The sequence below is a fragment of the Zeus faber genome (genome assembly GCF_960531495.2).
Source record: "Zeus faber genome assembly, chromosome: 21".
NCBI classification, from domain to species: Eukaryota; Metazoa; Chordata; class Actinopteri; order Zeiformes; family Zeidae; genus Zeus; species Zeus faber.
Genome location: NC_137208.1, coordinates 13,628,267 through 13,653,519, shown reverse-complemented (window position 1 = coordinate 13,653,519; position 25,253 = coordinate 13,628,267). Strand labels below are relative to the sequence as shown.

Genomic DNA, 25,253 nt, shown 5'->3' with positions numbered 1-25,253 from the left:
TGGTATAACCAACTCTGTGGTGTCCTCATATAAGGAATTGGATGAGCCAGGCAGAGGTAAAGAATTCCATTATGTGCAGTGGAGTTCTGTCCACCCTGGGGCCCATCATTGCTTACGTAGCAACAACACATAGAAATACTTTATTCTTTAATAGCCTCAGTATGACAAGGCTTATTTGGGTTCTTCTGTGACTACACCTTGGGCGCTGACCAACCTTCAAATATGTACTGGAACTTGTGCTGCTGCAGAGCAGCACCCATGGCCTCCTCGATGGCCGAGATGTCTTTGTTCAATTTGACAACGAGGGGGTCGTAGTCCATGCTTTCCACGTTTGCCACGATGGCGTAGTTGCCCTGCTTGGCCAGGGGGATCAGGTAGTGGAAGCAGTGCACCCTGGATAGAGGAAACCAACCAGGATGGGGACTAGATGAATGGATGTTTAGTAGTAGAACTTTATTTTGCCCCTCAGGGTTGTGCAGCAGTTAAAACAACGAAATACACTCAAGGCAATTAAATAAAACGTGTAATAAAAGGGAAAAAAAACAACATAGAGCAAGTGTAAAAAAACAAACAACCAAAAAAAAAAAAAGCCTATTTCCCCATGTTTAACCATGCAAACTAAACCTGTTCCAAGACCTTGAAGGACATCAGCATTTGGTTTCAGTTAGGTTAATAAAATATGGTGTGTTTAACAAGATCTTAAAGAGTTGAAGAAGTTGTTACTTGGTAACACTTGGTTTACAGATAGGATAATGTGATGGCGTGTTACTTATTTGTTTGAGCACGAAGTTTACATTTTACTTACCGGTAGATAAGTTGCATGTAAGGTTATATCATCTGTATCTCTCCTCACAAAATGTGGCATATTTATAAGGCTGTGAAGATATTAAAATCAGCAACGCACCAAATTGCAAAAATGGAGATTTGGCAGGTTTTTATAAGCCAACATTGTGGTTGACCAACACAAATATGTCATTATTAATGTACTATATAGGTAAAGATTTAGACTGGGTGAGATGAGAATGAGAACTTTCTGTTTGAAAGATAAGAATAAGCATAAGAAGTTCATCATCTGTATATGTTTGCAAAACCAGTATCATGTGGATGTCTGAAGCTCAAGACAAGCTCCTTCTATTGCAAGAACCGGCAAGCTCTGCCAAATCTATAGCTCTATATAAGTGGTTCTCAACATGGGGTCCATGGACTCCCAGGGGTCCTTTAAGAGGTCCCCAGAAAATTATCAATTATTAAACTTTACCATTATTTCATTTACCAGACGTGATCATGCTTTCACTATTAGCTTTGTATCTATAGATTTATGGATTAAAACCATATCTAGCAATAAAAATCTTTTTACACAAGGGTCCGAGTACCCTAGTGTTAAAGACCCTCGATGAAATATCATCAAATGGGCTCTGGGGTCTAATGAGTATGAAATTCAAGGTCCTTGATATGGAAAAGTTTGACAATCACTGCTCTATATGACTTGGAGGTCAATTACAATGTGGTGGTAAACGTAAAATTCTCCTGTAAAAATCTCCCCTTCTTCTCTATCCCATCAACAGCTCCCCAATACAGGCTGACTCTCTAAGTGATCTTGCTCAAATCCATAAACAGCTGCACGGCATCCAGGCTCAGTGAGCTGATCCGATCGTAACGCCACAATCACATTGCCTTGAGTGGGAGACTTTAAATTTGTTATGAGTAAATGCCTTCTCAGTCTCTGAAGAGAAGCCCTCCTCCGCTTGTCCTATTCCAATTCCCCTCATCCTCATCCCTCTCAGTATCTAAACCTATCATAACCCCTCTTTCTTATGATTAGATATCCTGTGCTCTCTTCCACTACCTTCTGCAACCCTCAACCCTTTAACCTCCAAACCATATCCCCCTCGCGGCCAGCCCCCTCAAACCTCATTTACTTGCTCAGTTCTCATGGCTTCATTTAGCGGTTTCCACTATCAGGGGAAATTTGCTCGATGGGAGTCAATGGAGTGTAGTATATAGCCAGACATCCGCCTCAGGGAGGGTTTTTTTTATTATTATTTTTTTTACTCCAATCATAAACAATATTGCATAAGCTGCGCAATATCCTATTGGGAAAATGGTGTCGGGTGGAGTGATAAAGCGAGGAACAGAGGGTTGATGGCGGTCTATTAGTGCTTGCCGACTAAGAAAGACTTGCGTGGTAAATTAACTTGGACATTAACATCCAGGCAAGGCATTCAGAAGTCACAGCACAAAGAGACCTCTGGGTACCACTGTCCTTGCTCAAAGGCAGCGAAGCATAAAATGTCAGAGGCAGTGGGATGCCATCTTGACCATTTAGAGGGTTCTTACAGGGAGGTCTTGCAAGGAGAAGTACTTTTTGTCCAAATAGCACTGTACAGTATGTGCTCCAAACAACAGGGATGCTACTCGGCATGCTGGTTATGACATAATTAAAACATAATCAAATCAGCAGTAACTTTAGTTTGGGGAAATGCAACCAATTATGGACCTGGGCCTAGTTGGAATGGGAGAACAGAGTTCCCAATTACCGTCTCTGTAAGCGACATATGATCAGCAATGTCTTGTCAAGATGTCTGGGGTCTCACGTCACATGAGGAGTGGAGAAGCTCGTGGAGAAGCTTGTCGTCATGGGGCAGTTTGACTGCACTACGTGCTCTTATTCCTTTTTCTTTTTGTTTGTATGACCGTTGTGTGATATTTTGACGCCAGGGTAATTGCAGACAGAATGTACGATATCGTGACAGCTAGGATGCGTGTCGGTGTCATCCTTCGTACCTGACCTCCAGGTGCAGCACCAGGAGGCAGCGGTCGGCGATGTCCTGAAATCCTCTGGATAGGTCGGACAACGTCTGGAGGATCTGCTCCCTGCTGCGCTCACTCTCATTGGCCACTTGGCCCTCTGTCGAGCCCACACACACACCTGGAGAGAGAGGGAGAGACAAATAAATAGATTGTCAATGTTAATGAGAGGCTAGAGGACTGTGAGTCAAAGGGATGATGGTGATGGTAAACTGCTTTCGTGTCTTTGAGCAAGACTCTGACCTGCACCATGAACCACCCACCTTTATCAACATGTACTGTATTTCCTGACATAAAAACACAATGCAGTAAGGAGTCCATAAAAGGAAGGACCGGAAATACACATTACTACTCACTCACTTCATACTGTATAAACGAGCAGAATCAGGTCAATAAAACAAGTGCACACACATAAAAAAAATAATAACCACCACAAAAACATCTATGAGTTTAACTTCACACAACTGCGGAAACTTCCCCCAAGTCCTTCACCGTGTTCTGGCAATGGCGCTGACACTGCAGCATGTGTCACTGAACCGCGTTGTAAACCACACAAAATACCTGTGTGTGTGTGTATATGAGAGAGAGAGAGAGAGAGAGAGAGAGAGAGAGAGAGAGAGAGAGAGAGAGAGAGAGAGAGCGGAGAGCATGAGAGCGTGATAAGTGTATATAAATTCTCCACCGTGTAGATCAATGGCTATAAATTAGCAAGGGGAGGAAAGAGAGAGAAATTGGCCCAGTCACTCATATGTAAGTCTATTTGGTCAATGAAGCGTGTGTGTGTGTGTGTACGTGTGTGCGTGCGTGCATGTGTGTGCACGGACAGAGAGTGACTGTTGAGTGCAGGGGGCAACGATCGATGCACCGCATTCAGGCCCAGCTCGACAGTCACTCCTCCTGCCCTTCTGAAGGTCACACAAACACACACACACACAGACACACACACACACAAACACACACATACATATATATATATGTATGTAAAGAAGCACACACATAAGCACATGGAAGCAAGAATATACACTTATTGGGTTCAGAAACACACACAAAGTAAAAATGCGACCGATGTAAAAGTACTAAATATACATTGTGTGTGACTCATGGAGTGAGTGAGTGTCCATTTATGCATATCTCAGTAAGAGCCAGCCTTTGCGTGACTCCCTCCCCAATAAATGTGCTGTAAATTGGACGGTGATAAGCCGAGAGGCCATTGGCTTAATCAAACAGTGGTGGGACGTGTGTCAAGGTTGTCCAATCATCAAAGCAAACACACACGTGACATCGAAGACAGCTCCGCTCACGGCCGGCGAGCTGTGATACGGACGGGTGACAAGTGCAAGAATTCCTGTTAAAAAGGTGTGTGTGTGTGTGTGTGTGTGTATCGTATGTGTGTTATACGCTGTTATGAAGTCACTAAGTAACTCTTAGGCAAACTGCCGCCGACCTTGAGAGTTTGTGAATGAAAGTGTGTGTGTGTGTGCGTGTGTAAGCTATGAATTGGCAACACCTTGAAAAAACATTGTAAGAAAATGTGCAGCCCTCAACCCATTCAATGAAAAAATACATTCCACGAGGGACAAAAACACAGTCGGTGTAAAGCCTTTGTACAAATGAACATAACACTTTGTTTCTACCTGTACAGCGGAAACACTCTTGTCACCGTGAGGTCTTGCCAAATGAAACACCTCCTGTCAAATACTCCCGCTGAAGTGCTTTGACAAGGTGACCTGGCCCATGTATTTATCGATTTCAAAGAATTATTTCAACGGCTGTACTTGAGAGCTGCGTACTAGCAATAAGTAAGTCCCTGATTTCCTCGGCGAGAAGGGCATATTACTATTTCTACAGAGCATTTGATTTTATTTGGACCGTTGTTGTTCTCCCATCTTGTCCCACTGACTAAATTAGTAAGGGAACGAGAAGCTTCCACTGGCTGCTGCACCTAATAAATCGGAACTATACAGCGGCTGAAGCTAAAAGAGCTGAATCGGGTGCATTTGCAGGAGAAACGAGTAGTGGGATATATACGTGTGTGTGTGTGTGTGTGTGTGTGTGTTTGTTTCCGTGTCCCCGCTCTCATGGTACAAGTGTCGGAGGAAAGCGTTTGGCTTCCGTTTCCTCTCATGGGCGTTTTCGCTCGCTCCCCCTGCAGCACAAGGCAGAGGGAAACGGGGGCTCAGAGTGGCACAAATGCCGTCGGGCGGCCTCACCGGGGGGGGGGGGGGGGGGGGGGCGACGTTGGGCCCTCCTTAAAACACTCTCAACACACACACACACACACACACACACAGAGACACATTGGCAGGGACACGGCGCCTCCTGGGCTGTGGCACTTTGATGATGCGAGGTGTCACAGCAGGGGGTACTGCATTAGAGCCGGGGACAGACGGCCAAAGGGAAACGACTCATTGCTCCCGACTGACAACTTTCCCTCCATCCAGATTTTGACTCTTCCTTATTTAGGAGCCTCTTTGTTCATTTGGTATGCATGATTAGATGCATGAATATCTTTATGTGCCTGTGTGTGTGTGGTGTACGATTTCATGCCAAATATGCGTGTGTGCGTATTGTGTGGGGCAGTATGTGTTTGTTGCACTTGTCCAATTATTTTCCAATCCCATCTAAGAGAAACGTTTGTCGTCCGCCATCTGCAGGGGATGAGAGTGGCAGACGTTAAGGCAGCCGATCAGTGGTGGGATATTCGCAGGCGTGCAAGCGCACGCGCGCACACACACACACACACACACACACACACACACACACACACACACACACACACACACACACACACACACACACACACACACACACACACACACACACACACACACACACACACACACACACACACCCCCTCTATTTATTAAAGACGAACAGGCAGAACACATCAAATAACAAAACAAAACAACATGATTTGACATTGAAGCATCAACAAATGCAGGAAGAGAACAAAGAAAAACACACATTTACCGACAGCAACCTTAACACCTTAGCATGCTCGGTGTGTTAACAAGTGCAGGAATGGGCGAAGGAGGGAGCGAGCGTGAGGAAGATAAGCGAGGGGCGGCTCTATATCCTGCAGGGTTGCAACGATGAATGATTCATAAATGAGTGACGGCGGAAGAGGGGAGATTATTATTCTGTTGCCTCTGGTGTGGGGATGAACATCTGCAGTGGGAGACAGGAGGGATCTGCGCCTCGGACCAGAGAGAGAGAGAGAGAGAGTGAGAGAGCGGAAGAGAGAGAGAGAGCCAGAGAGGTGAGTAATATATAGTAATAGAAAGAGAGAGAAGAGACAGTGAAAAAGAGAATAAGTGAGAGATAGACAGAGAGAGAGGGAAGATAAACAGAGAGAAGAGTGATATGAGTGAGAGAGAGAGAGATTTACACAGCAAATAGTTATGGGTCTGAATCAGAGGCTTACAGAGGAAGGTGAAAGGAGTCCTGGAAACAGTACAGTATGAAATTGAGTCAAAAGTTTCCAAGGCTGGATTCCAAATTTAAGAAGAAATCTGATTTAAAAAAAAACAACAACAAAAAACCCCCCATCTCACACTATTCCCTTCCTGCACAGCGCCCTCTGGAGGCCGGCGCTTTTAAATCAGAACGCCGTCTTACTGTAGCCTGGTTTTAAACAATAAAATGTCACGTGACCTCCACTAGTTATGGACAAGGTTTAAAAAAAAAAAAAAAAAAGTTTTTCTCTCTGCATTCTTAACTGTTCCTCGGCAGAATAAGATGAAAAATGAAGAGAGTGGACGATGCATAGCCGGCAGCGCTATGCGGTCTGGAGGCCGGCAAGACTGAACAAACTGTAATGAAGGTATGGCCTCGGAGATCTAACTGTCTGGGGCGCGCACGCACGCGCACACACACACACACACACACACACACACACACACACACACACACACACACACACACACACACACACACACACACACACACACACACACACACAGCTGGTGGGCGTTGGGATGACTGCGGACAGTGCGATGGATTGAAGGAGCGCTTTAGCCGCTCAGACGTGCGCGAGATGAGTGTGTATGCAGATGCGTGTTCAGCGCACGAGCATGCAGCACGGACACAACTCGCAGACGCAGAGGAGAAAGCGTTTTTAAAAAAGTCAGAACAAAAAATGCCAAAGTGCTCTCAGTGACAAGCATACGCTGCTGTCAACAAAAGCGGCTGTAATGCTGGCACTGCTCCTCGGGCATGTGTGTGTGATTGTGTGTGAGTCTGTCTGCGTGTGTGTCCGTGTGTGTGTGTCCGGTCTCAGGTAAATATTGTCACAGAGGATTAAGTGTCCGGTGCTGAAACCAGATGGGTGATAAGAAGCCCTGGTCTGCCACCTTCACACCCAATCACTGTCTGTATGTCTGTTCTCACACACACACACACACACACACACACACACACACACACACACACGGACAGACTACTCATTGTATGCACGCTCACATCCAAGTTTTCATTCATGCATAGTTTCACACAGTCTCATGCTCATTTTAAATCCATATTAACTTAAATTATACATTCCATGCCTGAGTGGAAGGAGGATTCATCAAGTGCATATTTATGTTGTGCTTTAATTTAAAGGTCGTATTTCGGCTCCGTGTTCCTCCTCATGTTTGCTCGACATGGTCTGGCGGGGTCCAATGACACGGGAAGGTGATACGCAGAACATCCACCGCGGGGGCCCCGCCGGCCGTGGACTCCGAAACGCTCCTTAAAACGTCCACACCCTGAACCACCCTCTACTCGGCTGCGGCGAAAGAAAAATGGAAGAGAGAAAGAAAAGGACCCAAAAAAATGTAATAAATAAATAACAGAGGTGGAGGAAAATGACTTGTTCATACCTGACTGCCTCTGTAATATAAAATCCAATTTGGAGTGGCGTGGACGACGGGGGGGAGATGGTCGGGGCTGGGGGGGGGGGGGGGGGTGGGGGGGTGGGAGATAACGTGGGGTCCCTGCCATACTACTCCCATCGCGCGCACGCACGCACGCACGCACACACACACACACACACACACACCCTTTAACAGTCTGTCGTCAGCTAGGCAAACACTAAATAATGAACAATAAAGAGGCTGTCCCGCCATGATAAGTGACTTCCCTATCCTTCCCATTAGTGCCACCCGCTAGAATTAATGACAATTATGTCACGTCCCTGCCCGCACTCTCTTTCAGTCCTTATCTTGGAAGCGACGAAAACGTCGACGTGGCAGAGGAGGGGAGCGGACAAGAGGAAGGGTTCGAGAGCGTTGAAGAGACAGATAAAGTTGGGACCGAAATAAGAATATCTCGGAAATGCTTCATTATTTGATTGCTCCGACCTAAGGTTTCGATAATAAATTAGAGGGGGAAAACCCCCGACGGGTGCTCAGTGTTCTCGGGGAAGAACGGTGGGGACAATGGATATGAAGGTTGTATCGGCGGAAAGTCCCGGCACTCCAGCCCAGCACTGCAGGGATGGCTGACACCAGACACAATGAACTTTAATCGCGGCCGATGACGAGCGAAGCGACGAAGCGATCGTATTGAAAAATTGAAAATCATTCTTTCATCATTCAATCATAATTTCTCATGACTGACTTTAATTGTCTCCACATATTATTCAATAAGAGATTTGTTTTAATCTGCCATGGATCTGAATGCAATATATTCTTCGGACACACCTGCCACGCACACTCGTTGGGGGAAGAAGGAAGAAATGTCTGTCAGCTCATCTTTGATAATTTGATTATCAGTGTCAACTTTTCATTCCGTCACAGATTGCTTCCACCGTTCGATACCTGACGACAGTGTCTGTGTCAGTGACCTGAGTGTAGTATTTAGTGATTCTCTATTATTTCTCATGTCAAGGACGTTTCATTTGATACGCATTCGACGGACGGCATTCATTTTTTTTTTTTTGTCTTGGGTCCCCGATCTCAGAAGATTATTATTAAATATGATCCAAACCAAAACTTCCATACCTGTCTGTACTATAGTAAGGGAGATAGCAGTGAGACTAGGACCAAAACAGTCATTACTCTACATTCTCTCATGGTGTTAACATCGTGTAAATTAAATAACGGTGAATTTGAACTGTATGTCATGTTGTTGGGGACCCCTCTGGACCTCACGTCAAAAACCACTGTTCAAAATGAGATCTTAGATTGGCTTAGTTGCGCACGCAATTCGACATGACACAGCTATCATGGACCCGCTCAGTACTGCTGAGTTGTCTGAGCTGCCCATGTATAAAAATAAATAAATAAATAAATAAATACATAAAAAGTCTTCATTAATAGGTGTATTCCTTTTCCTGAACTGGACCACAATCTTGTAATTGGTGAATCCTGAAAATGGGTTAATAGAGGAGAATGAGGAGGCTCTTGTTTTGACATTTCATAATGTGATAATCAAGGAACTCCTAGAATGAAAAATTTATAAAAAACACTGCGACACTACTCTTCCATGACATTCAAATCAAACGTGGCATTCAAGACGCTGAAAGGGCACAGTGTGATTCACACAGAAGATGCAGGTTGTGATGGATATAAAGAAATGGATAACAAACACAAAAAAAAAAAGAAAGAGGGCATTGGAGTGAAATAAAATAAAAGTTCTATAATAAACGAAGGTGTTTAACACGGACAGACAAACAGGAAGGCAGGCAGGCAGGCAGGCAGACACGCACACACACACACAGTATATATGTATACACCGATCAACCACAGTATTAAAAGCACTGACAGGTGAAGTGAATAACATTGCTCATCTCGTTCCAATGACACCTGTCAAGGGGTGGGATATATTAGACAGCATCTCCAAAACGGCAGGTCTTGTGGGGTGTTCCCGGTATGCAGTTAGTACCTTCCAAAAGTGGTCCGAGGAAGGACAACTAGTGAACCAGCGACAGGGTCATGGGGGCCCATGGGCTCATTGATGCATGTGGGGAGAGAAGTCCAGCCTGTCTGGTCCGATCCCAGAGAAGAGCATCTGGAGCACAAATAGCTGAAAAAGTTAATGCTGCTATGACAGAAAGGTGCCAGAACACACAGTGCATCACAGCTTGCTGCGCCCATGCTGACCCATGTGCACCGTCGTAAGCGCCTACAATGGGCATGTAAGCGTCAGAACTGCACCATGGAGCAATGGAAGAAGGTGGCCTGGTCTGATGAATCACGTTTTCTTTTACACGGAAAGAAAGCCACGGAGGCAGTGTGATGCTCTGGGCAATGTTCAGCTGGGAAGACATAAGGTCCTGGCCTTCATGTGGATGTTACTTTGACACGTACCACCTACCTAAACATTGTTGCTAAGTACACCCCTTCATGACAACGGTATCTCTGATGGCAGTGGCCTCTTTCAGCAGGGCAACTTACAGGATTTTAAGGGTCTGCTGCTAATGTCTTGGTGCCAGATACCACAGGACACCTTCTTTTGGCATGCGTTCGCCTGACCCGTAGTTAGGTAGTGGAGTGGAATTCGCCACACGCCATCTCTATGAGTGACGTGTCGGAGACTCACCGCCAGCAGCTTGATGTACCCACTGGAGATAGTCACCTTAACGGTTACATGTCCTGGGTTGCACCACCTAATGTTAATGAAGAGTGCGAGTCCACCTCCTTTGCAATTGCCCCTTAACTTTGGCGCAGTTAGTGGCGCTGCAGAGCTAGCGCTAAACTAAGGCTAGCTAATGGCAAAGCGGTGGAGGTACAAGCCCTATATTCCATTGGTAGTGATGGAGAATGTGAACTTGCTGGCTACCAATAAGGACGAACTGGCTGCCCTGGTGAGGAACCAGAGGATCTACAGGGAGTGTAGTTTATTGTTTAACGGAAGCGTGGCTACCCGGCAAACACTCCGGACGCCGGATTTACCAGGATTCCCTACTGCGAGAGCGGACAGGGAGGTTCCTCCGGGATGGGGTAAACACCACCGGCGTACCCCATTGTTCAGAGTGAGAGCAGCTGTTCCCCTGAATAAACAAGGTTTGCGCCACCGTCTTGCAGATAAGAAAAAAAGTCATATCCACAGGATGAAAAGAGATCGACACAATGTGTGCAGTCAAACAAGTTAAAAGTGAAAACAAAGTTGAAAAAGAAGTAAAATAACACACTACACAGAAAGGGCTGCTGGAGAGACTCTCCATTAGTGTCGCCGCAGGTCAATATGCCCATCTGGTGTTGCCTGTTGGGTTTGAGTTTGCCATGTTTTGATTGATTGATTTGAGCATTTTTTTTTAATGCAAAATGTAGTACTTTGAGGGTTTCTGGATGATATTTGTCATTGTTTTAGGCAGTTAAGTGATTTCCAATAAAGATACAGTTGTATAAAGCAAGCATATTTGTCCACTCCTATGTTGATAAGAGTATTAAACACGTTAAAAATATCCCTTTAAGGTACATTTTGAACAGATAAAAAATGTGCGATTGATCGCAAATTCACTGCAACCATGCAAGGAAGAGATGGAGGGAGAGGTGTGTGTAAGTGTACTTATGCGCGCGCGCGCACTCTCACACACACACACACACACACGCACACGCACACACACACACACACACACACACACACACACACACACACACACACAGAGCAGCGGCAGTGCCAGGAATAATGAGCGTGTGTGTAAAGTGCTCTTTGACAGTGCGAGAAGAGTCTGTAATGAAAGTGTGATAATACACTCAAACAAGAACCTAATGAAGCTGATGAAGGTAAGAAGTAGCACTGGCATGGAGCAGCTGAAGGGCAGAAATACCTCTGTGCTTGCTACATAGCCTTGATGTATTTTCAAATTTTGTATTTTTCTAGTCACAACTTGTGCCACAAATAAGAAATACATTTTGTCAGTAGCAGGCGGCACTGCCATTTTGGGGTCCATTACAATAGTGGAATTAGATGTGCTTTATATTCATGTTATAATAATAATATTAATAATAATAATAATAATAATAATAGCTTTATTTCGTTTACAGAGTGCTTTGACAGATGAAATAAAAGTAGAGTTCTCAGATCATGAATTTCAAAGGCATTACATTAAACATGATTGAACATTAATAAACCGTAATTAAATTCATTCATTAGATGGAAAAAGTGGATGAAGAGAGAGGAAAAAATAAAAATGAATACAATATGAGAAGAAATAAAAATAAACAAATAAATAAATAAATAGGGAGATCTGAGGATCTAAGGCTGAGTACTGGCTCATATTTGGTCAACATATCTGTTATGTAGCTTGGTGTCAGACCCAGGCGTGCCTAAAAAGTGATCAGTAAAATCTTAAAATCCATTCTGAGCCGAGCGGGGAGCCAATGGAGAGAAGCCAGGATTGGGGTGATGTGATGTAGTCTATTTGTAACCAGTAAGAAGCTGAGCTGCTGCGTTCTGAACTAGTTGGAGGCGAGAGAGTGACTTTTGGTTGATGCCAGAAAGGAGTAGTAGTCTAGTCGTGAGAAAATGAGGCCGTGGAATACTTTATCCAGGTCGCTGTGTAATAGTACTGGTTTGATTCTTGGAGGGTCTCAGTTGGAGGAAGCAGGACTGGGCAATTGTTTTAATTTGCGGCTCAAAGTTTAGGTCAGAGTCAAACAGTGCTCACAAGTGTCTGGCAAGAGACTTCACATTTGCGTACAGAGCCAACGCCACTGTCAATTTGACTGTTAGAATTTGGGGGTGTGAACAATATGATTCGTGATTTTGAATTATTGAGCTGAAGAAGATTCTCTGCCATCCAACAGTGGATGTCATTGAGACAATCGACAACACAGCGAGGCTGTTTGGGTCACGCGGCCTCAGAGGAAGGTATGTCTGTGTGTCGCCTGGCGTAGAAATTAAGAGACATTGTGTCTTTGGATAATTTGGCCAAGTGGCAGCACACAGATTTAAAAAAAAATGGACCTAAAATAGAACCTTGTGGAACACCACAGATAGTGTAAGTTGTAGAGGATGAGAATTTACCCACGGTGACCGGGAAGGTTCTTTCTAAAAGGCAGGAAAAAAAACAGCCAAGTGCAGTGTCCTTGATGCCAACCCAGGTGTTAAGACGGTCTATAAAAACAGCGTGATCGACAGTGTCAAAGGCTGCACACAGATCTCAAAGAATTAAGATTGCTTTCCCCCCTGTCATCACCTCTTGAAGGAATGTAGGGTGGTGGGGGGTAATATCAAGGCTGCACGTGGTTGATTTCATGTGGGATATTATCTCATCTTATGAGCCTGAAGTACAGTGAACTTCTTAAGCGGGCAAGGAAACTCGGGCACCGTTTTACCAGATCTAACAGAGAAGATGACCCCAACTCATTAACTAGCTAACCCTAGCGACCGCTTTCTTTCCATACCGAGATCACACCAAAATCACATCTATTTTTTCCCAGAATTCACTCATCAGACATAATTGGAGCTTTGCAGAACTTGTGCTCTGCTGCATGTTTTTTTTTTTTTTTTCCTTTCTTTTTCTCCCCTGATGTTCTACCTCTTTGATTAATAAAAGCGAATGTTATAATTGGTGATTTTACAGATGCACTGTTTCTGACGACAGCGTTACGTTCACCCCTCTATCCCCTCATTCTCTACGAGTGGGAATTGGACGTTTGCAGCCCCACGAAATGACATTCTGATTCGGTTATTCATATTATTTCTATAACCATTTATACAAACTGAACATTGAAATCAAACGAGAAATCTTTGATGTATTCAATTCCTTTTCAGCTTTCAGGATCAGAGTAGTTTGATACTGCATCTAGTAGGGCTGTACCGGACTCAGATTTTGGTCAGTCAAACCAGATTCGGCTGTTCAATGCAAATATTTGACGATTCGCACTTTACTCACCTGTCTCCCTCTCCTCTCGCGCACTGGGGTACTCGCGATCGCCGTGTCAAAACAGTGTGTTTTACTTTAGATGTAGGTTGTTTTATTTCATTTTATGTCTCCTTATGGAACGAAACAAGTGCGTATGGAACGCTATGGAACGAAACCGTGCGTAATGGGGACACTCTGTCTGTGACTCTCTCCCCCGATCACACCCCCTCCTTGCGTTACCCGCAGAAAATAATCTTAACGAGTCTACGAGCTGTGCCCCGTTCTTTTTTTTTTTTTTAAAGAAGAAGAATCTTTAATTATCACACAACACACCACACTACAACACATGCACACACACACACACATGCTTTGGATGGTGGCCGGTGAAATGAGGCCTCTGCATTTAACTCATCCTTGGCTTGTCCTTCCTCCGGGGGGGCAGCCAGGAGCAGTGGGCAGCATTCGTGGATGCGCCCGAGGACCTGGTAATGAGTGTCCATTGCTGGTCGGACGATGATGCATGTTTTTGGTGGGGGCCCTTACTGACGTTAGGCGGAGGAAACCCCATGTGAGCACAGGGAGAACATGCAAACTCTACACAGAAAGGCTCCTATTTGGGAGCGCCCCAGGCGGGAATCGAGCCCAGGACCTCTTTGCTGTGAGGCAGCAGTGCAAAGCACTGCACCACCGTGCACCGTTTGAATTGTTTTATTTGTGGGTACAAGCCACAGCACACAGACGCGAATGATTCACAGATATAAATTATATATGATTATGATTTTGCTTATTTATAATTCCTCATTGAAATGTTAGCCCTGTGCATTGTGTAAGCTTCTATCTGTTTTATCTTGTTATGTTATAGTAATGCACACTGACTGAAAAAAATAAATAAAAACACTGCTCGACTTGAAGAATCTCAGTCGACTGTCGGGTTTCCGCCTGACGATTCGACTCGTCGACTTTCATGGGGCAGCCCTATTATTGTGATTTTTGTGAGTCTTGCATTATTAAGCAATAATAAGAAATAATTAATTTCTTAACATTTTGACGACAACTGTGAAATGGAAGTTTTGCTGCACTTCATATTGAGATCGCGCAAACTGAAAAAGATTCTCTGAAGTCAAATAAGGTTGAGTAGCACTGAATTAATAATTTCCCATCTGAAGTAGTAATTTTCCACAAAAAAAAAAATCGAATCTCAAAAAAAAAAACACACATTCACAATGCTAATTGATCTGGGAGCCATGGTGGTGGTGGTGGTGATAAAATTGGCCAAACCAAGTTTTTTTTTTTTTATATTTCTCACTCTGCTGTCCCTTACATACATACAGTACATACACACATGCAGCCTGTTTGTCTCGACAGTATACCTAAAATCCAATTGCAGAACATTTGATAGGGTGTGAAGAAGAGAATTAGGGCAGGAAGCCAACATGTTCTTGCTCTGTTTGCATGTTAGGGTTAGGAAAAAAGTGCTTTGCTCTGCAATAAACAGAATACATGCTCAGCGATCAGGACGCCGCCTCCCCCGGGCTCCCCCATCAACTAGCTTTAGCTCCACACACACACACACACACACACACACACACACACACACACACACACACACACACACACACACACACACACACACACACACACACACACACACACACACACACACACACACCTGCCCACTTACCGCTGCTGTGCGGCAGGGTGGAGAAGAAGGCCTTGAGGCGTGCGGCCAGCCACTCCATGCTCTCGTGGAGGTTGGCCAGGGCCTTCAGGTCACTGACATCACGCAGGATCTCGTTCTGGGGAATCAGCTTGTCTCCAAGGTTACCAGTCAGCACCTCCGACTCCTTGGCGAAGGCCGCCCTGTGCAGAAGACCAGCGGAACAAGCAAATAGAAGAGGAAGGAAAGAGAAAGAAGGAAGAGGGAGTGAGGGCAGACACTTCAGATGGACATTTTGTGTCCGAATATTCACATTTCAAAACGACACATATTGGAGAGCTGACGCTGGATCACGTCACGTGACCGGAGCCGAGCCAGCGATGTCATGCGGTCTCCCAAAAGACCAAACGGCAGCAGCGGAATAAATAAATCGAACCAAAACCCACAGATCGCACACAAACTCTCACACACCCAAGCATGTGCAGAGACAAGCAGCTTATTAAAGCAACTTTATCAAAGCAATAGGTTGCCAGTCGTGCAAAAGCTAATCCCCCTTTCAGAGTGATGAAAACGTCTGCAGCTCTCAAATCAAAAAGCCTTATGCTCTCTTTGCCAGTATCTCTGCGCCTCCTCTCCTTGTGTATGTCTGTGTGTGTGTGTGTGTGAGTGTGTGTGTTTGTGCGAGATTAGGCAAAAGAGCGAGGGAGAGAAAAAGATAGAGAGAAAGGGAGAGAGAGAAAGAGATGAGCGAGCGAGAGCGTATACACAGAACAGATTGACTTTCTCTGGCCACATAACCAATTTATTTATTTACTTTACTATTCCGCTCCGATGAGCTCCAACGTTCCCTGAAGGCCGTGCACATTCAAAGGCAATTTCGATAAGACTGACCCCCCCCCCCCCGCTTCTCCTCCTTTCCCTATACACCCCCCCGCCCCCCGCCCCCATTTCCTCCACTCGCTCACATAGACGCTGTTTAAAAGAGCAATCATGACTTCTTTTGTGACTGCATCTTAATCAACACAAGCAGGGTTTAATAATATGTGAATAAAGGAGGTAAGGCAAAAGGAAGGGATTGCTTGTGTGATTGCTGGTGGTTATGTCGTGCGTGTGCATATGTGCGTGTGTGTGCTTGCCGGTTTGTTTACTGTATTGTGTATTGTATACGTATATGTGTGTATGTGTGTGTGTCTGTGTATATATTTATTAAGAGGCCATTTCCATTGTGGTTTGAGCACGGTATAGTATATTTTCATGTATCCATAAATCCACACCAAAAAGAAGCAGGACGGGGTGCGATCTCTCTACTGTAGACATGTCTACAAGTGTTTGGGAATAATATGTTAGCATGCATATTGCATTATTGATTTGGGGTTGGGAAAAAAAAATGATGACTGCAATATATCGCAGTTCCTCCTCTTGCATGATCTTAGCGTTACACGGACACCATATATTGATTTATTTTTTAATCAACTTGAACCAGGGTATGACTTACGACTCAGCGCATTTTGGTTAACCTTGTTTTATCTCTGCTTTGTACAAATTGGAAATAAATGAACAATTATATATTAGTAGTATAAAATATGATTATCATCATACCTTCCTGAATATATCAGATCAACCAAATTCATTGTGTGGCTTTATTTGTTTGTTTTATAAACACACACACACACACACACACACACACACACGCACACACACACACACACACACACACACACACACACACAGACAGAGAGAGAGAGAGTATGTTTGTGTATGTACCCTCTGAAGAATGCATGTGTATGTTCTCAAGAGGTTATTTTCCCATATATATACATACGGTCTCTATTTTCAATCTGTTCTTTGATCTGTTTCTTTTATTCCTGCTCTTTGTGAAGCACTTTGGGTCAAACCATCTCGATAAATTAAATTAATTTGATCAGAATTTCTCTGGGGATTCCCACCCTCGATGGGCAATGTATGGTGTCTACCTTGTGAAGTCTTCCTCGTCCTCCCTCTTCTGCCGCGCCTGTTTGGGCTGAGCCATATTGGCCCAGTTTGGAAGAGACTGAAGCAGACGACTGATGTCCTCATCTTTGGACCAGGAGGCGCTGATGGTCAGCTTCTCCTCGCACTGGACGACTCCTCTGGACACACATAGGCACACAACGTACACAAACCGAGTTCAATATACGACAAAATACAAATTATTGCCATCTTTCACGGAGCGTTTCAGCGTTACTGTTAAAGGGCTTCAACAGTTTTTAACGCAAACAAATGTGTTTAGAGAGTTGTAAGTACATGCTACTGTAAGCGAGTTCCAGCTTTGTCAACTCACAAGGGCTGGGTATTGGTCAGGATACCACGATTCAATTTCGATACGATATTAAAACGGTCATAGATGAGGTTCAATATGGATTTGATCCAACATCGATGAAATGGCTCACAATACGGCTTTCCTGTATGGCGATATATCATTTTACACATAATTAAATCATTGCTAACAACTTTTCGGTATATTACATTTAGTCATTTAGCAGACGCTTTTATCCAAAGCGACTTACAATTGTTCAAACACCGACGGACGCAGCCATCAGGAGCAATTAGGGGTTAAGTGTCTTGCTCAAGGACACTACAGCATGCTAGCAGGAGGAGCCTGGGATCGAACCAGCAACCTTTAGATTACTAGACCACCAGCTCTACCTCCTGAGCTACCATCCCCGCATCTCTATCATCTATATCATCTGATGTTTGTGCTCTGTTTTGTATTTTTGGCTATTTGTATATACACTGATCAGCCCTGATGGCAGTGGCCTCTTTCAGCAGGATAATGCGCCCTGCCACACTGCAACAATTGTTCAGGAATGGTTTAAGGCACATGATAAAGACTTCAAGGTGTTGACTTGGCCTCCAAATTCCTCAGATCTCAATCCAATTGTGCATCTGTGGGATGTGCTGGAACAACAAGCCGGATCCATGGGGGCCCCGCCTCACAACTTCCAGGACTTAAAGGATCTGGTGCCAGATCAGCGATTTTGTGGCTCCTGTAATCCTATTTAATTTTATTATTATTTTTATTCTCCTTTTTTTTTTGGACTGTTGTGCTTTTTATTTTTGAATGCCCATGGCCTGTACTGAAGTGCACCTAACCGCGCCAGAAGAAATTCCTTGTATATGTAAATGTCCCTGGAAAAAAAAAAAAAAAAAAAAAAGATTCTGATATGCATTATATAAATATTTTATGGAACGAATTCGGTCTAATAGAGAAATTAAATATTTCAATTTGTTTTAATGACGGTGGCATTTCATTTAAGCCGAAAATGGTTGCATGAGCTCCAAATAACTGTCGCTATTACAATTTTCAAAGAATATAATTTAATTGTATCAGAGTATAGTTATTTTTAACAAAAGCCTGGTACCCACAAAACCGGTATCAAACCGACATAATAAAAATGGCAGAACCTTTGATAGGGTGTCTAGAAATATTTAGGCAGGAGCCAACATGTTTGCAAATGTTACGGGCAGAATTAATGCTTCGCTCTGCATTAAACATGATACAAGCTTAGTGCTCCGGACACCGCGTCCCCTGGGGTTCACATCCACTAGCTTTCACGCACGCGCACGCACACACACACACACACTTTGGCAGCCCCTGTTGGATCTTGCTTAATCTCTCCAAGGCCCCCTAGCAACAGAGGCTGACCTGTGACAGAACCAGATGGACACTCAGCGGTCTATCTCTCCGCTCTCCTGGCCCCCCATCCAGCCCCTTCAACCCCACATCCCTCTCTCCCTCTGGTCTCCCCTCCCTTCACCTGGCCAGGTGTTACTGGTTCTCAGGGGAATACGGACTGATAGAGCAAATACAAACCAGGGTTCTGTGCCTGTATGAAATTCATCATGGAAGACATTTTGCAACTTTCAAAGGCGCAGGAAAATAAATAGCTACTTAAATCCATAATATGAACAGGGGCTTGAATCTAGACTGTTCTTATTAGAAAGTAAACATTACATTTGTTTCACTTTCTCCCCCATATTTTTGTTGGATGCGTGGGCAGGAATTTTGTAAAAACAATATTTTTATCTGCTGTAAGATGAACATTTTCTATCTTAGTCCAAGAGAATTAAAGGTCTCACGATTCATTTCACTCAATTCATGCTGAAAACGAATACAAAAAATAAATATTTAATAAATGAATATTGTATTTCAACATACAACTTGCTTACTAGTACTGCCATTGCATATTATTGCTACACACTGTTGGTATATAATATTTAGACTTTAATTTAGTGCACCCACCACCTACAAGTGCTACTCCCTGTTAACTTCTAAATGTGTACATACATTTTCGATCATTTTTATTTTTTAATCTCTTTTGTTGACTTGCACCGTTCTGTCATCTTCTGCTGTTGTAACACCTAGATTTCCAGGAAATATCTCTTCTTATTCAAACAACATAGGAAGACCAGTGAAAAAATGGCCAAAGCAAAGCCGACTTCCTTTGTGCCGCTAACCTGTAGGCCGTGTTGCAGATCTCCTTGTACTCTTTGAGCCGGTCACAGACCATCTCCAGGAACTGGTTGGAGTAGGCGCTGAGGTCCTGCATCAGACTCATCAGGTCCTGGATGGACTTCTCCACCACCACGGTGCTCTGGAGGCAGAAGGAAAGCAGGCGGATCAATTTGTGAACGCTGCTGACAAAGGATTGTAATCAAGAATAAATTACAATCAATGAATAACAATTAACAATCTCTTTATTTGCCAAGTACATTTTCAATTCAATACCTGAAATCTGCCCTCTGCATTTAACCCGTCATGAATGTTAGGTCTGGGCAGCCATAGTGTGGATAATAAACTATGATAAACAATACTTTGTACATTTCATTTTACAGATCCTTTTCCTGCCAAAGACTACAACTGGACTAAGACACAAACAACTTGATTCTAAATTCTGGTGCAAACTGGTATTGAGCTAAAAAGACTCATGTATTCACAGCGTTACATCATGGTTTTTACATTCCTGTCTGTCTATTTGTTATCTGATAACTCTGAATTCAGTTCCCGCCGGAGAACTTGTCACAAGTAATAGAACTGTATTGGTGGAGTGGAAGGACCTCTGCGCACGCCTGTGTGTGTGTGTCCGTGTACTCCCACCATGACCGTAGGGCTGTGACAGCAGTCATTACAGATTAGCCACCATAGCGTCACTAATAGCTGGCTGGCTTGGGAACAGTAGTGCAACTTCACACACACACACACACACACACACACACACACACACACACACACACACACACACACACACACACACACACACACACACACACACACACACACACACACACACACACACACACACACAAAACCTTCAAAAACACACACAATCTTCAAGAGCTGTTAAATAAGATTAAAACTCAGTACATCAGCCCCTGCCACTTATAAATCTGTGCCTTAACTCAAATACCAGCGATAACCTGCTATTAGTGGAGCAGTAGCAATAACTCTACAGAAGCACAAGAGGGACCAAGGCAGGGGAAATCACTCCCACCTATGCAGAATCGGTGAAGAAGTATAAAGTGGCTGTAGGCAATATGTTTAAGATTTACTGCAACAATCTCAGACGCTGTGGGCGAAATATGTAGCATTCCCAGCCCCATTACCTCTATATTCTCTGGTGGAACGTGTATTTGTATTGTCAAAGAAAAATTAGAGACATGGCAGGAGCTCTGAGCAACCGCGCTTTGCAAGATGTAATGTTGTTGACTTTACATGATGTGTAGTCAGCGTGATATTTTGTCAGGATGAGCACTTGGAACATTTGTGATAATTGCACAGAAATTGTCAATCTAAATGCTGACAGTATTATTTTCTTATGTCAATTACATACATGAGTGAAAAAAACAACAACACATGGACACTTGCTTGACAGCGTAAAACCCTGTACAGGTGTACAACGTCTTTAATAGTTACAGGTATGTGAGAGAAGGCCTATGTGTACATACTGTTTGTGTGTATTAACTATTAGTATTAAATATGAGTATTATTTAATCACCAGGTCAAGCATCAGATGACCACTTTTGGCTCCACAGCCAATTTATATGTATGCTGAGACCGGGAGCAAGCTGTGAGGTGACACATTGACAATGGGAGACTGTAGGGGGCAGTAGTGACTGAAATTGAAGAGGGACCCCTGTTGTGGTGCTATTAATAGCCAATTCACCATCTCACCCTGTTCCTTGATCCCTGTCTGTCACATACAGGCAAGGGGTACAGACAAATGCACGCAAAGACACAGGCCCTCAAATAGACAGACATACAACAGACATGCACACTCAGGGATACGCACAGAAAGACATGGACACACACACACACACACACACGATCCACACTGTATACATACACAACATATAGTACTGACACACACACAGCTCACTGACAGACATAATGGACCAGAGCACGCTCAATGCCCATGGAGTGCTAACCAAGGCCAAGTCTTTGCCAAGGGACCCCCCTGTACTGTACATGGCTGCTTACCGACCCCAGTGCCATGGAAGGAAGAATGGGAATAATGCTCAATACAACTTACTGAGGCTGAGTAGGATTTAGCAATGTGCAGTGGTTTGGCTTACTGGTATGGCAAAAAATGCCAATTGCTTGGCATATGTGAAGTTACTAATCTTATATTCTTTGCGTATAGTACAATGTATAGTCCAAAAAAAAACATGAATTATAACATCATTCATCATCTTTAATATAGCTATTGACTGCATTAAATGCGACTAAATTCAATGTTAATAATTAAACTTTATCACTAAGGCTAGAGATATGTGGCTAGACATATATTATCCATTATGTATTATCTAATAACTACACTCAGTGGGAAAAGGTATAATTTTTTCATCCGATGCATGCACCACTCTAACTCTCTTCTTCGCTCGAAGGAGGCCGAACTCAATAACGGGCCAAGTCAGCGAGTACTAAAAAGTAAACAATGGATCCGCGATCCATTACTCCTGCTTTAACAAATACTCTGGCGGCCGGGCTCTCCTTGTCTAATTCTGCTCATTTAACACAGCCATTTGTCTTAGGCGGCAGAAATCATTAAAAAGTAATCAAGGGACAGAATGAGGAAGAGAGGAGAGGGAATGATGGCAAAGGAGAGAGAGGGAGAAAGGACGAGGCATGCAGAGGAGAGAGATACATTGATATACTGCTCCATCTTCCCCGACTGCTACACAGGAGAGGAGACGCACTCCAGAGGTTTCTCCGTTTGGTTATTCTCTCTCTCCCTCTCTCAGTCTCACCCTCTCTAAAATGGCCACAGACTTTGAACTGTACTGTCCAGCATGACTGGATAAAAAAAACAAAAGGCACATTTAATTTGTGAATTTACAACAGTGGATTGCATGATGGGCTGGAGACAAGCTCGGTTGCACTTTGCCTCGATTCCATCATTAATGAAAATTAGACCTTATGGTTCCAGGGCTTTTCTGGGTGAACTGCTGTAATTGACAGTGAAAGGAAGGCCACCGCCGCAGTGGTTTAATGATAGTGGCGAAATTGTCACGGCCAGTGCTCTGACTGATGCCGAGGTAGAAAAAGCTGTTAATGCATTATCATGGCGAGTGAAACTTCTCACCACTGGAGCTGAAAGCAGTTATTTCCTTTGTGGAGTGGATTAAAAGCACGGCAAAGCACAGCAAATATGTCATGAGTATCGCGGGGGAGTAAGTATAGGGATGCCGCTCCCTATTTAGCCTCATTACTTAGAGAAAGTAATGCACAAGGAAATGAATTTTGGCACAATCCAGCAAGGTTGCTTTGACAATCTAAAGCAACATAACAAAACTGCAGCATAAAGCAGAAAACAAACCCGTGCAATATTACTTCCATGTCAGTTTGTGTTAATGTGGTGATTCACCATTTACCTATATTTCATATTGCTGAAAATGATAGAAAACTATGTTGTAAAATGTTGTTGTTTTTTTTTTTAACATGGTTTCCTTTGTACTTTTCCAATTATTTATCCATTAATTTATGTATTCTTTTTATGGTCTTCGATGTACCCTGCAATCTGCTCTAATTGATTATTTTCTTTGCAGAAATCTGTTTTATTAAAAGCGACAACAGACAACTTTTTTTCTTTTACTTATCATTATGAAGTTAATGTTGATTTCACAGTGTAATGGCTATGGAATAATGACAGCAGTGCTACTTAGATTGGGTCCCTATAAGCCCCAATATCACTATGCAATGCGGACTGCCGCGGGTACGAATCCCCAGGAAAATGATCGATTTACGGCAGTGTGTCACAGGAAATCCATCAACCAATGCGCAGCCATTAGCAAAACATTGCGGACGGTGGAGCAATCTACTCTGCGTACATCATAAACCCTTGAATATAAAAACAACATCTCAATGGCGCCTCTTACGGTCGCCTCGGTGTGTCAGTGCTCATTGTTTTGACTTGTTTTGTTTGTTCATTTTGTGTTTTGTGGCAATTCCGGGAGCTACACCAGAGAACAGCTCATGAACATCAGGGCTACAACCCTGGTGGATTTATTCCCCACTTCAATCGCCACATCTGCGAAATCACTGAACATTCTGGTCAAGGGTGCGCTCACCTTTGTGAGCGTAGTGAAACGCCGGAGGAGAGGGAGACGTGCCGGTGCGCTTGTGCGCCTCGGCCGAGGCGGACATCGCACACCGTTACCTGGTATATTTCTAACGCGCGTTCACTGGAAAACAAACTGGACGAACTTCAGCTACTGTTGGGGAAGAACAGAGACTTTTCTTCATCTTCTGTTTTGAGCGTCACGGAGACGTGGCTGAGTGGAACGATACCGGACTCTGCGCTGCAGCTGGCAGGCTTCCAACTCTTCAGAGCGGATCAGGACACAGAACTCTCCGGCGGCAAAACAAAGGGTAGAAGTTTGTGTTTTTTCATTAACCGTAGCTGGTGTAATGACGTAACAGTGATCCTATAGCACCGTTCTCCTGATCTGGAATCAGTTTTCAATAACCGCAAACCCTTCTACTCTCCCCGTGAGTTTGTTTCATTCATACTGGTCGGTGTTTACATACCACCGCAGGCCAACAAGCAGGAGCCACAGCACATGCTCACCGACCTAATACGGTGTGTGGAACGGACCAACCCGGACTCCTTAGTGGACCAGTGAAGCTGTGGAGGATCTCGGGCATGCTTGGACTGCGGCGGGTCGGGATGTTTTCAGGACTGCTACCAACAGTCTGGATGAGTACACAGCGGCGGAGACATCATATATCAGCTTCTGTGAGGAGATCTGTGTACCGTCACGCAGCAGGTTGAGTTCCAACAACGACAAGCCCTGGTTCACAGCTAAACTCAGACAGCTAAGGTCAGAGAAGGAAGAGGCGTTTAAGAGTGGGGACAGAGACATGTTTAAAGTGGCTAAGTACAGGTTCAGCAAAGAGGTGCAAAATGCTAAACGACTGTACTCAAAGAGCCTCCAACACCAGTTCTCAGCCAATGACTTTGCCTCTGTCTGGAAGGGGTTCGGACAAATTAACCTCAAACCAAAAACGCCTCACTTCATGAACAACTCACATCTGGCCAACGACCTGAACAACTTCTACTGTCACTTTGAAAGGCAATGGGACAGTACTGACACCATCCCCACCAGCCACCACCAACCTTCCACCAGGCCAAGCCTACCAGCTCCACCTCCCCCACCACAGCAAGAGACTGGACCCCTTTGCAGCGACTCACCTCAGAGGCCCCCCCTCCTCCTCCACCACCACAGCGACGACTCTTTTCATGCTGGGGGGGGGGGGGCGTCAACAGGCTTTTTAAGAGGCAGAACCCCCGCAAAGCAGCTGGACCAGTCTCTGTCTCCCCATCCACCCTGAAGCACTGTGCTGATCAGCTGTCTCTGGTGTTTGCAGACTTTTTCAACACCTCACTGGAGACATGCCATGTACCAGCCTGCTTCAAATCCTCCACCATCATCCCAGTCGAAAAAAAGCCAAGGACC

At 44.2% G+C, this 25,253-nt stretch overlaps 1 protein-coding gene across 1 annotated transcript in view; it reads right to left on the bottom strand.

Annotated features, from left to right (window-relative positions):
- The window catches only part of exoc4 (exocyst complex component 4), a 153,465-nt gene that overhangs the window by 13,948 nt on the left and 114,264 nt on the right, over nucleotides 1-25,253 (bottom strand). The window contains exons 14-18 of the mRNA XM_080022593.1: nucleotides 19,755-19,891; nucleotides 17,231-17,386; nucleotides 15,282-15,460; nucleotides 2,785-2,929; nucleotides 215-393 (exon numbers count right to left, since the gene is read on the bottom strand). Coding sequence (XP_079878719.1) covers nucleotides 215-393; nucleotides 2,785-2,929; nucleotides 15,282-15,460; nucleotides 17,231-17,386; nucleotides 19,755-19,891 — 796 coding nt within the window. The remainder of the gene's footprint in view (nucleotides 1-214; nucleotides 394-2,784; nucleotides 2,930-15,281; nucleotides 15,461-17,230; nucleotides 17,387-19,754; nucleotides 19,892-25,253) is intronic.